Source organism: Notechis scutatus, chromosome 15, assembly GCF_049901735.1.
Source record: "Notechis scutatus isolate UNSWTSFEM ecotype Mainland chromosome 15, rNotScu1.2, whole genome shotgun sequence".
In the NCBI taxonomy this organism is placed as follows: Eukaryota; Metazoa; Chordata; class Lepidosauria; order Squamata; family Elapidae; genus Notechis; species Notechis scutatus.
The window spans coordinates 10,842,901-10,855,555 of NC_142023.1; the positions used below are offsets into that span (position 1 = coordinate 10,842,901).

A 12,655-nucleotide genomic window follows, 5' to 3' on the forward strand; every position below is an offset into this window, starting at 1 on the left:
AGTGGTGGCAGACAAATAAGTTAATCTTTAATTCCATGAATAATATTTGTATTCGTCAGGGACAGGATTTTCAGGAAATTCAATACGAAACAAAATAATGATCCCTTCTTCTCTTTTTTCCCCTCCATCCTATTGCTCATTTTTAATCCCTGTTGAGTAATCTAGAATAAATTGCATCATTCCCCACTCATAAGCAGACATTCTTGTGTGAATACAGAGCTGAACGGAACTAAACAGTACATTGTTAAAATTTTCTATTTTGTAAATTCATTTTTTGAAATTTACTGTTCTAAAGAGCTACAGGAGGCTTTTGTTATTTGTTGGTTGAAAGTTATCTTTTCATATATATGTGAATACACTCCACACAACCGACTCTCTTCTACCACGGATGATGTTCCCTAGTTGGGTCATGAGACGTATGCAAGAAAACTACCCAGCTCAAAGAGCCCCAAGGATCCCAGAGTTGAACCCCGAGCTACAAATATTCTTTTCTATTAACTTTATTTTTATTTTGTTTGCATTGCTGGCAAAACCAATCTCCTCTGCCCAACTCAGAATTGGGGAAGATTAAAAAAAATACTATGTGTGTGCAGTTCAAGACTCATCCTAAAACCTTGAAGAGGGTGGAGGAAGAAGGAGGGTGGACAGAAGCATGAGGTCTTCCTGCTGAAACTCACCCCAGGGGCTCCTGGCCTTAGAAATTAATCTGAAGCTTTTCTGCTAGCGGCAGGTAAAGAAGCAAGGCCCACCTCCTGTAGGAGGATAAATAAAGAATGCCTGTTAACAGCCTTAAGGAAAGAATGAGGCGAGCAAAACTCTTGGCTAAACAAAAGACACGCCTTTCCTGCTCCCGGAATTGGCCTCATTTTGGAGGAAACGGCTCTTCCCAGAGGGAAAAGGGAGGTTTTCAAATAAAGTGTTGGGATCCTTATGAAAATGAACAAATCGGAAAAATGTTCCTCAATCCCCAGGATCTACTGGTGGAAGCAATGGGTAGGGAGTCCTCAACTTGTAGCCATTCATTTACATCGGCACCGAAAAACAGTCACTTATGGCCATTTTTCACACTTACGACCATCGCAGCATCTCCGTGGTCATGTGATCAGAATTTGGACGCTTGGCCACTGACTCATATTTACGACAATTGCAGTGTTCTCAGAGTCACCGTGATCCCCTTTTGCGACCTTCTGACGAGCTCAGTCATGGGGGAATCTGGATTTCCTTAACAACCCTGGGACTAGCCCCCCAAGGGCATTGAATCACTGCACAGCGGATGTTTCGCTTCTCACCCCAGGAGCTTCTTCAGCTCTTTGCGTCAGTTGTGACCTGAAGAAGCTTCTTGGGTGAGAAGCGTAAGGTCTTCGAGGAAAAACGAAGCCCAGTTGCCTCTTGACTAGAAGCCCGGTTGGGACAGCTGTGACCTGGGTGGCTGAGACGCTGCAGAGGCTCCCTGGACCTCAGGTGGCTTATCCCTGCCTCGAGGGCACATCCCCTGCTTCCCAACTCCATCCTTGGAAGGGGGCACCCGCTTCCGCTTGGCCCAGGCAATTCCTTCTCCCCTTGCCTGAGCGAAAGGAGGGGCCCAGGTGTGGGTGTGAGGCACCAGGCTGCCCAGCTGCAAGAGGACTTGGCCAAGGGACGCTGCTCCTGATTGCATGGAGAACGGATGCTGGAGGGGAACCAATTCCCAGAGCCAACCGAGCAATGGTGAGTTGGCTCTGAGGTAGCCGAACTAATTGTATGTTCTCTTCAAATGCTTTATGTATTGAAACAAATGCAAATTTAAATGGCCATCCGCTCAACTTTGATTTCAGGGTAGCGATTCTCAAAACACGGTTGGTTGCCTCAGAAGTTTTGCTACTGGAGCAGATTCTCTCCCCCGCATCATCTCCCACCTTCCTGGGCTCATCCTTCTAAAACCTGTCGTTGGCTTAACAGTTTTGGATGAGCTCTCCAAGGTCATCTCTGCGGCTTCTATCCATGATGGCTTTTGATCCCTGCAAAATATGGTAAACCAGTCCAGCATTTGAAGTTCCATCTCAAACCGGATCTTCTTGATGGAACCAGTACACAGAGTCTTTGGACATCAAATGCCCCAATTTGATGGCAACACGGTCAGCTGATAGTTCAAACCGCCCTTTTATTGCTCCAACTTTCTCCCAAATGCTCCCACATTTTTGGCAAGTCCCAGCAAAGAGATCCCACACACACACACACACACACACACACACCCCTCCAGCAGCCTCTGGCTGCAAGGAGTCCAGCCCAATGCTGTGAGCACCACCAAGTTCCATCTGAGAAGCACCGCGGAGGTTCCATCTGTTCCGTGCAAGTAGCAGAAGACAGATCTGCAAATGGCATTGTCAAAATCGATCATCTAGTCACCCCGTCTAATGAAGGAAGACAAGCTCTATAAATTTCCAGACAAACATGGGTGTTAAAACCAGGGCCAAGGAGCCCCTTCGCTATAAATAACCAGGTTGACAGGCCTTGTCCCAAATTCATTCCACTAATGAGATTGAAGGGTCACCGACTTGGCAAGGTTGGAAAGAGGAGGAGGAAGAGGAGGAGGTGGGGGAGAGGAGATCACCTGAGCAAGGGAACCCCGCTCCCCCCAAATAGCCTTGGTGAATTGTAGACCCTTTCCATGTGGAAGGTAGATAGCAAAAAAAATTAAGCCAGGCAGTATTGTGTCAAGACGAAGACGTCCAGCTGCTTCCCTTGGCAGCAGCCCCTCAGTCGTTTGCCTTGTCATCTTCTTGCAGCTTCTGGTTATAGCAGCATAAGAGAGTTGGAAAGGACCTTGGAGGACTAGAATAGAATAGAATAGAATAGAATAGAATAGAATAGAATAGAATAGAATAGAATAGAATAGAATATGTTATTGGCCAAGTGTGACACACAAGGAATTTGTCTTGTGTGAATACTCTCCGTATACATAAAGAAAAGGTACATTCGTTAAGAATCCAATGGCTGTCCAATCTCTTCTTAAGAATCTCCAGTGTTGGAGCATCCAGGACTTTGGGAGGGAAGCTGCTCCACTGGTTAATCATAGTCAAGAAGTTTCTGCTTAGTTCCAGGTTGCTTCTCTCCTTGGTTAGCTCCCATCCGTTGCTCCTTTTCCTGCCTTCTGGTCCTTTGGAGAATAGCTTGACCCCCTCCTCTTCTTTGGGGCAGCCCCTCCAATACTGGAGAACGGCTCTCATGTCACCCCTGGTCTTGCTTTTCACTAGACTAGACCTACCCAATTCCTGCAACTGTTCTTCACACACACACACACACACACACACACACACACACACATAATATTGTGGAGACCAAAACTGGATGCAATGAAATGGGATGCAGTTCATTAAGACTTGTTACGTAGCCCTGGAAATGCTTTGTTGGCATTTCATCCAAGGATGAGTCCTCTCTAAGGTTGCCCATCATGGAAACCTGATCAGATGCCGCCCCAGAGCGAGCCAGAAATGCAGAAATGGGCAGGAAGATCAGAAGCTCCCAGCTGGAGATGGTGGCAACCTTCTAAGGAGGCCTCTGAAGTTGGATGGCACAGACATCATTGCTAGGCTGGAGATCGTTGGACTTTTTAAAAATTCTTTCCTTCATCTCCCGGAAATCACTGCTGCTCCTTTCTGCCCGGTGAGGCAGATCTGTCTGTCATCCTCCCCCCGGCCCTGGAGGAGGAAAGAAAGAAAGCCTCGAAAGCTTTAAGAAAAACCGCAAGCTTTAAGGCGCTGATAAATCGATAAAAGCCCCGGCACTCACAGCCGAGTGATAAAAAATTCATTCATCCCCGGCACTAGCACAGACCCCGCATGCTGCTTTATTCATGAGATGGTCTCCCTGCCACTGTTAAACCTTTCATTCACCAATGAGAATTACAAGCTGGCTAAGAAATAGTCTCATCCCCCCCGTCTCTCTTCTGTCTCTCTCTCTCTCTCCTCTCTCTCTCTCTTCTGTCTCTCTCTCTCTTCTGTCTCTCTCTCTCTCTCATTCTACTCTCTCTTCTGTCTCTCTGTCTCTCTCTGTCTCTATCTCCACCGCCTTTAGAAACAAGAAAAAAAAGGAGAAAAATAACAATGTGTTAACAGACAAATGGCTTGACTTGCAAGGAAATGGCTTCTGAGGCTAATTGAACGCTTGACACGGAGCCGTGGAGGCTGGGAGAGCTCCATTTAGGAGTTTTAAGGGAGATGTTTTGTATGAGGAAAGGCCTCTGGTTCATCTGTTAGCCTTTTTAGGGTGGAGGGGCTCAGGAAAGAGCATCCTCCTTAAACACCTGGACAGTGGATGCTTTCAAATTGATGCAGGCATTGCTGGGTTAAAGCTACCATCCGACTCAACAACACAAGGCAGACCCTGTGCCCACAGAAAGGATGAGGGGAGGCATACGAGTAAGGGAACATAGAGCAATAGAATTGGAAGGGACCTTGGAGGTCTTCTAGCCCAACCCACTGTCCAAGGCAGGAGACCTTATCTCGTCCCAGACAAATAGTTGTCCAATCTTTTCTTGAAAGCCTCCAGGAGGCAAGCTATCATTGAGTAATTCGTCTTTCTAGGGTTCCAGCCTCCTTTTTACATCATGGTGACCAGAAGGGGACACAGTGGTCCAAGAGCGGCCTCACCAGTGGGCTCGAGCAAAGTCCGATGGCTCCTCGTGATCTCGGTGCAGCCTGGGAGAGTGTTGGCTTTGGGGGTAGCTGCAGCACACGGCTGGCTCGTGCTTAAGTGGTGATCCACTTGGATCCCTCTCCCAGGCCCTCCTCTTGAGCCCAGCCTGGTCTACTTCAATTTTATAGGTGGCTGATTCAGGAGGCCTTCCCAGTTCATCAGCATGACACAAACGAACCAGGTATGCTGGCTGTGAGAGTGGAGCTCTCGCCTCACAATCAGGAGGCTGTGAGTTTGATCCTGGGTAGAAGCAGATATTTCCCCCTCTCTCGGCACACTGAGAATATATCCACTGACCAAAACTCTGCATTGGCGACAGGGAGGGCACCTGGCCATTACAGCACTCTGCTAGCTCCGTTCGGTTGCCCAGACTCCACCCCACCAGGGATTATGGGGTGTTAAAAAAAGATGATGCTGGCTGTGAATCGTCATGGACCAGGAATGGATCCTCTCTTGCCTTCATCAACTCCCTTGGAAAGGGAACGGAAGGTCCCTCCCGAAGAAGCCAAGCCAAGGCCCTTGGATCCTTTCCTCTGAGAAGGACCCTGCCAAAGTGTGGGGAGAGGGTGCCAGAAACGGTTCACTCATCAAAACACCATTATTAAAATTAAAAGCTAGGGAGCAGCAGGGAAAGAGGCCCAATAATTGCCTAAGCCAATTTGGGAATGCAGATAATGAGGCGTGAATGTCGCAATGAAAAAAAAAAACCTTTGTGCGTTGGCTCCCATGGAACCAAAGAGGAAACTGTTCTCAAGAAGAGCAAGTGGTCCATCTCTCACAACGGTCGGGTCACGGGCTCTGCAGCTGTTGGTCTGCCGTTCCAAAAATGGCATGTTTGGGCAGCTTTTGTGGTGGATGGGCTGTCCAAGGAGAGAATTTTTGAGGGGTTGAAGTTTACAGCTAATTTGAAAGGGCAATACCGTGAGGTCTTGCTGCTCTCTGAGCTTGGTCGTTTTCTTGCAGATGTTTCATGACCCAATTAGGTAACAGCATCAGTGCTAGGACGGAATGGGGTTCATAAAGTGGAGGAAAGGGAAGAGGAGGAGGAGGAGGACTGTAGGATCTTTGGTGCTCTTTGAGCTTGGTTATTTTCTTATAGACATTTCATGATCCTACTTGGTAACATCATCAGTGCTAGAAGGGAGCGGGACTCTAGCATTCCCTTCTACTGTGTTTCCCCCAGAATAAGGCCCAACCAGAAAATAAGCCCTAGCATGATTTCCCCAGATGCTTGTAATATAAGCCCTACCCCCAAAATAAGCTTCAGTTAATCTTGTCAGCCAGACAGATGCATTTAGTACCGTATTTCCCTAAAAATAAGACTTAATCGGAAAATAATGCGCCTTTTGAAAGCAAAAATTAATATGAGACCTGGTTTTATTTTCGGGGAAACATGGGTAGCACTGATGATGTTACCTAGTTGGATTATGAAATATCCACAAGAAAACCAACAAGCTCAGAGAGGACCAAAGATCTCACCGTTCAACCCTGAGTTACAAATATTCTCTTCTAAAGAGCAACCCACTCCCAGAAACCGGCGAATGGCTGATGAAGAACCCTGTACACAATTTGTGAACTTCTAGAAAAATTTTGGCAGAAGATTGGAGATCAGTGGAGCCCTTCCATGCTGCCGTCTCCGCTGTGGCACCTTCCCCTTTGGCAATTCCCCTCTGTTTCTGGAAGCCATTGATAGATTTTTATTTATAGTATTGTACCAATGCGATACTATGCAGCGCAACAGCAGGCGAACGCTTGCTGACCTTCTTCGTTGCTTGCAGCGTTCTCAAATCCATTTATGAGAAGCGTCTACTCGAAAATGTGGGTTATTTTGGATCGCATCCAGCTCGACCATCTATTGTTGTGTTCTCCGCTGCCTGGAGGAAAGGTGACGAGGTCTCATCAGCACCGTGTGGCAGCTGTTCTTTCTTTCTTTCTTTCTTTCTTTCTTTCTTTCTTTCTTTCTTTCTTTCTTTTCTTCTTTTCTTTTCTTTTCTTTTCTTTTCTTTTCACAGTATTCAAAAGTACATATGAAGCCCTCACCTAGTTTGTCTTGACAGGAGCAGGAGTAGCTGGGCCCCTGAGATGTTTGCATCCCAGAACAGAACAGAATAAGAGAGGTGGAAGGGACCTTGGAGGTCTTGTAGTCCAACCCCCTGCTCAAGCAGGAGCTGATGTACAATCTCAGACAAGCAGCTGTCCGGTCTCTTCTTGAAAGCCTCCAGGGATGGAGCCCCCACCACTTCTGGAGGGAAGCTGTTCCGCTGGTTGATTGTTCTCACTGTCAGGAAATTCCTCCTTAGTTCTAGGTAGCTTCTCTCCTCGGTTAGGAGATGGGGTTCAACAAATGGAAACCCAATTCCGCCTCCCATGTGTACACACACACACACACACACACACACACACACATGGAAAAAAAGAATGGGAAAATATCCCCCAATCAGGAGGATCTTACTCCTTGTTGCCCTGGCCAGCTCCATTTATTTACAGCAGTTTGTGGAGGGGCTAAATTAAACTAAACAAAGAGCATAAAATAGCTTGGCTAATTAGCCGAAGTGAGAAGCTCTTGTGAACCCGGCTCTGAAGCAGGAGGAGGAGGAGGAGTGGATTTTCCCAGGTTGGGAAAGTTCCCCTTTTAAATGAGATTATATTTTTAAATTACCCCTAATCAGAGCAAGGTGACTAATACACTGCCCGCCTGCTGGAAAGACAAATAGCCTGTGTTGACTCCCACTTCGAAGCGTCTGGCTGAGTACCTTCTTTCCCTCTCGCTCTCTTTCTTCCTCTCCCTCCCCATCACTGTCTCCCTCGTCTCCCCTCCTCTCTCTCTCCCCTCCTCTCTCTCTTCCTCTCTCTTTCTCTCTCTTCCTCTCCCTCCCTCTCTCTCTCTCCCTCTCTCTGTCCTCTCTCCTCTCCCCCCTTCCTTCCTCTCTCTCTCTCTGTCTCTTCCCTCTTGAGACTTCTGCTGAAATTACTTGGGCTTCCAGTGAATTATTCAGATGGAAGAGAAAGCAAAGATACAGGGCTGGGCCTGGTGGTGTTCTCTTATACAATATTTAACTTTTCCGAAACTAAACTATGCTGGGCTTTGGCGGGGTGTGTGTGTGTGTGTGCCATCCAGTTTCCTGCTCCCTTAACAACTTTGGGTGGAAATTCCAAAATGGATAGAAAACAAGATTTGTACTTCAGGATTAAATTGTGCAATCCTCTGTGCTCTCTGTGCTGGGTAGTTGTTGTTGTTGTTGTTTTGCAGATGTTTTATGACCCAACTAGAGAACATCATCAGACCTAGGGGAGAGTGGGGTTTGCGAAGTGGAGGAGGAGAAAGACTGTGGGGTCTTTGGTGCTCTCTGAGCTGGATGGTTTTCTTGCCGATGTTTCATTGCCGGGGGGGGTAGACTAGATGACCTATAAGGTCCCTTCCAACTCTGCTATTTTATACCTTGTATTAAGATTTCACCCTAGAAAGGAGAGCCTGAGCTGCGGTCTGCCCATTTCTAGTGTCCTTGGCCTTCCCTCGGGGACTTGCATGCAGCAACCCTTACAGCACCACATTTTTATTGCTGGACTCCGTTGTCTCCAGGATTCTTCCATGTTCAGGAAAATGCATGTAGATTCAGATCTGGTAGGGAGAGAGAAAAAATAAAATAAAAGTTCAGCATCCTCCCTGCACAGCTGGGAATCAAAAGCAGGGAGAAAAAGACTCGAATCAAGCTATTTCCATGCAAAGCACCATTGTTCTTTTCTAAAAATACATAGATAGTGGCAACATGTGCACATTCTCACACATATTCCTGCCATTCTTTTCTTTATTAAATCAATCTATTTATTTTACAAGAGAAAAGGCACTTTGTTCTCAAGGAGGTGGGGATCATTTAGTCCTGAAATCACAATGCCACAATTAGTGATGTGACCACCACGCCTTCCCTCCAATTTATCCTTGACCTGAATTGACTGGAACTGGGTATGTCTAGTCTGATGAAAAGAAGGAGCAGGGTGACATGGTAGTAGCCTTCCAATATCTCAGGGGCTGCCACAGAGAAGAGAAGGGGGTCAAGCTATTCTGCAAACTGCACCAGAGGGCAGGACAAGAAGCAATGGATGGAAACTGATCAAGGAGAGAAGCAACCTGGGACTAAGGAGGAATCTCGTAACAGTGAGGACAATCAATCAGTGGAACAACTTGCCTCCAGAGATTGTGGCTGCTCCAACCCTGGAAGTTTTCAAGAAGCGACTGGACAGCCCTTTGTCTGAAATGGTGTAGGGTTTCCTGCCTAAGCAGGGGGTTGGACTAGAAGACCTCCAGGGTCCCTTCCAACTATCCTATCCTATTCTCCTCTCCTCTCCTCAGAATAACAGCATTGGAAAGGACTTTGTAGGTCATCTAGTCCAACCCCCTGCTTAGGCAGGAGATCCTACACCATTTCAGACAAAGGGCTGTCCAGTCTCTTCTTGAAAGCCTCCAGTGATGAAGCTCCCACAGCTTCTGAAGGCATTTCAGACAGATGATTGTCCAGTCTCTTCTTAAAAACCTCCAGTGTTGGAGTAACCACAACTTCTGGACTCAAGCCCTTCCCCTGATTAATTGGTCTCAGTTGTCAGGAAATTCGTCCCCAGTTCTAGGTTGGTTCTCTCCTTGATTCATTTCCATCCATCGCTTCTTGTCCTGCCTTTAATTTTTGATCTACTTAAGCAACCGGTGAGTCTCCAGATGTTGGGCATTGCTCAGCCAGGAGAGACTAAGAAATTTACCAACATCTGGAAGGCTACATGTTCCCCTCCAGTTGTCTGCACGCTTAATTGCTGGCTGCAGAGCCCCTCCGGTCTGTTCCTCTGGCTTCACTTTGTAGGAGTTTAAGAAGCCTTTTTGAGGAGTGAAATATTAAATGGATGGGGAAGAAGGGAAGGAATTAGTCAAACGTTAATAAGGACTTGGAATTTTTCGCAAGGATGGCATTTCCCCACTGGGGGTGGGGGCAATGGGGAGGGGGAGGAGGGAGTAAATGGAGTTCAGTGCCTTAAACACAGCCTTGGTTGACTGGCCAGAAAGTATTCAGGTGGGGAAAAAACTGTTCCATAGCCTCCTTGCTAAAACGCAGAAACGGGGAGGTTTCCGTTGGCACCGGAGCAGCTCGGCTATGGTATTGTAGGTTCTCTTTGATTGATGGACGATGTGCCATCACTCCTAAATATTAGAATGTGCAGAAATGAACAGGCCAACACTTGCTATTAAAGGAAAGGAACAAACCGAATGCTATATGCTATGGGAATTGTTTTATCAATGGCTGGAGAATAAAAATGGAAATTAGAAAATTTAAGAAGATCAGCGAAAAATAGCAAATGTGAATGAGAATTAAATATGCTAAGATTGTTATCATAGTTAGATACATTATGTGTAGTGGTATGAAGTAAGAATAGAGCAATGATATAAAAGTAATGCATAGGTATTAATTGTAATGGTTATTGCACAAGATATTTGTACCCAGAAGACATGAATGATGTTTAAACGAAAGATGGAATGTTTGTAGAAAATAAAATTATTTTTTTTTAAAAAAAAAGTCACTTTCCACTCCTGGCGACTGAATGGAGATTGACAGCTGCAGGGAAACAGGTGAGGAATGACTCCTGTCTCCTGGAAACAGCACAGGTTGCCCTCCACTCACAAGGGTTTGTTTAGTGACCATTGGGAGTTACACTGGCGCCAGGAAAAAAAGTGACGTACGGCCTTTTTTTTACACTCACGGCCATTGCTGCATTCCCCCCCAGTCACAGGATCAAAACTCTTGGCAATTGATTCACATTTATGATGGTAGCTGTGCCCTTTTGTGACCTCCTGATGAGTAAAGTCAACAGGGAAGCTGGATTCACTTCACAACCAGGTGACTAAGTGAACAAGTGCAATGATTCACTCAACCACCGTGGCAAGAAAGGTCATAAAGAAGAAGCAAATTTCCCTTAACCAAGGTCTCCCTTGGCAAGGAAAATGAGGGTGTGTGTGTGTCAGTTGTGGTCGTAAGTCGAGGTCTACCCGTACGGCCTCTCTGGCTATGTGGGTGTTTTGGGTGTTTGCTCACTTTGCCCCCCTCTCTCTCTCTCTCTCTCTGCTTTCCAGACAAACGATGCTGCAGGGAACATGTGGAATTGGCTTTACTTCATCCCCCTCATCATCATCGGTTCCTTCTTCATGCTCAACCTGGTCCTGGGTGTCTTGTCGGGGTAAGGATGCCTTTTCTTTCTCTTCTGCCCTGCCTTGGCCAGTTTGGTGGGTCAGTTCCCACTCCAGAGAGAAGATCCGACAGAAGAGACTCTCCGTAGCTCACGGCTGAACCGAGGGGTCCTTGGGGCTCTCTGAGCTGGGAGGGTTTCTTGCAGGAGGTTCATGACCCAAACTAGGGAACATCATCCACGCTAGAAGGGAGGAGGAGGAGGAGGAGGAGGAGGACTGTTAGGTCCTTGGGGCTCTCTGAGCTTGGTTGCTTTCTTGCAGACATTTCATTGTCCAACTAGGTAACCTTATTAGTGCATTATTATTAGGGGACAGACTAGAAGACCTCAATGGCTCCTTCCAATGCTATAATCCAATGGGACAATTCACACACCTACAGGATTCCTTCCTTCCTCTTGATCCCCCCCTACCAGCTTGAATGAAGTAGGAAATCCTCTGTGCAGCTGCAAAAATCACTTCCTTGCCACGGTGGTTAAGTGAATTGCTGGGCTGAGGGTTACACTCGTTTATCTGTTTCTTCTCTGCAGTGAGTTTGCCAAAGAACGAGAGAGAGTTGAAAACCGGCGAGCTTTTCTGAAACTCCGGAGACAGCAGCAGATCGAGAGAGAACTTAACGGCTACCTGGAATGGATCTTTAAAGCAGGTAAAATGGGGAAAGGTCTCCAGCTTGAGCAGGGGGTGGACTAGAAAACCTCCAAAGTCCCTTTCCACCCTAGGATTCTATGTTCTAATGAAAGAAGGCAATGTAGAGTAGAATGGAATAGCAGAGTTGGAGGGGACCTTGGAGGAGTTATATGTATATATATATATAATATATATAATATATATAATATATATATTTGTGTTTTCAGAGGAGGTGATGTTAGCAGAAGAAGACAAGAATGCTGAAGAGAAATCCCCCTTGGATGGTGAGTCTCCTAGCTATGTATTTCTCTCCTTGTGTGCTGACTCTGTAGCTTTTAATGCAAAAGGCTGGGTAGATACTAGAAAGAGAATTTAGAAGCGAGACTAGAAAAATATTTCAGCACCGTGGACAGCCCAGAATCTGCCTTTCACACAGATTGGTTCAATATTTTGTTGATTTCCAATATAGAAGAATATTTGTAGCTCAGGATTGAAATGAAGGGTCCTTCCTGCTCTCTGATCTCGGTTGTTTCATTGCAGACATTTCATTCAACGTCATCCCCCATACCAACACACAACAGGGCAAATATAAACTGAGAGCAAACCAACTCCTTACTAGCATTGATGAAGTTATCTAGTTGGGTAATGAAATGTCTGCAAGAAAACAAGCAAGCTCATAGAATACCAAGGACCCCACAGTAGTCATCTTCTTCCTCCTCCTCCCTTTCCTTCCACAAAACCCACTCCCTCTTAGCACTGATGATGTTACCTAATCGCGTCATGGAATGTCTGCGAGAAAACAAGCAAGCTCAGAGAATGCCAAGGACCCCACATTTTGTTGATTTGTCAGATGGATATTGTGCCTTTGGTTCAGGAACTCAAAATCATAGATATAATGCTCTTTTTTCCCCATGACAACAAAATCCCATGGAGATACGTTGGGCTGAGAGAGAAAATGGCTTCCCCCAAAGTCACCAAGCAAGCTTTGTTCTCATCATACTGGTTGCAGAGTTAAGGTTGACATCTAATCTACTTTTATTTGGAGTGGGAACATTGATGTATGACACTAGTGATTTTGGGTTGGTTTTTTTAAAGGACCCCTCCTCATTAGCTAAATAATTGGTCCGTGAGAAT

At 46.2% G+C, this 12,655-nt stretch overlaps 1 protein-coding gene across 7 annotated transcripts in view; it reads left to right on the forward strand.

Moving 5' to 3' along the window:
• The window catches only part of CACNA1B (calcium voltage-gated channel subunit alpha1 B), a 126,351-nt gene that overhangs the window by 35,246 nt on the left and 78,450 nt on the right, over window positions 1–12,655 (forward strand). For all 7 annotated transcript variants that reach the window (XM_087944296.1, XM_087944291.1, XM_087944293.1 and 4 more), the window contains 3 exons: window positions 10,784–10,887; window positions 11,425–11,540; window positions 11,749–11,805. In XM_087944296.1, the coding sequence (XP_087800422.1) occupies window positions 10,784–10,887; window positions 11,425–11,540; window positions 11,749–11,805 (277 nt within the window). The remainder of the gene's footprint in view (window positions 1–10,783; window positions 10,888–11,424; window positions 11,541–11,748; window positions 11,806–12,655) is intronic.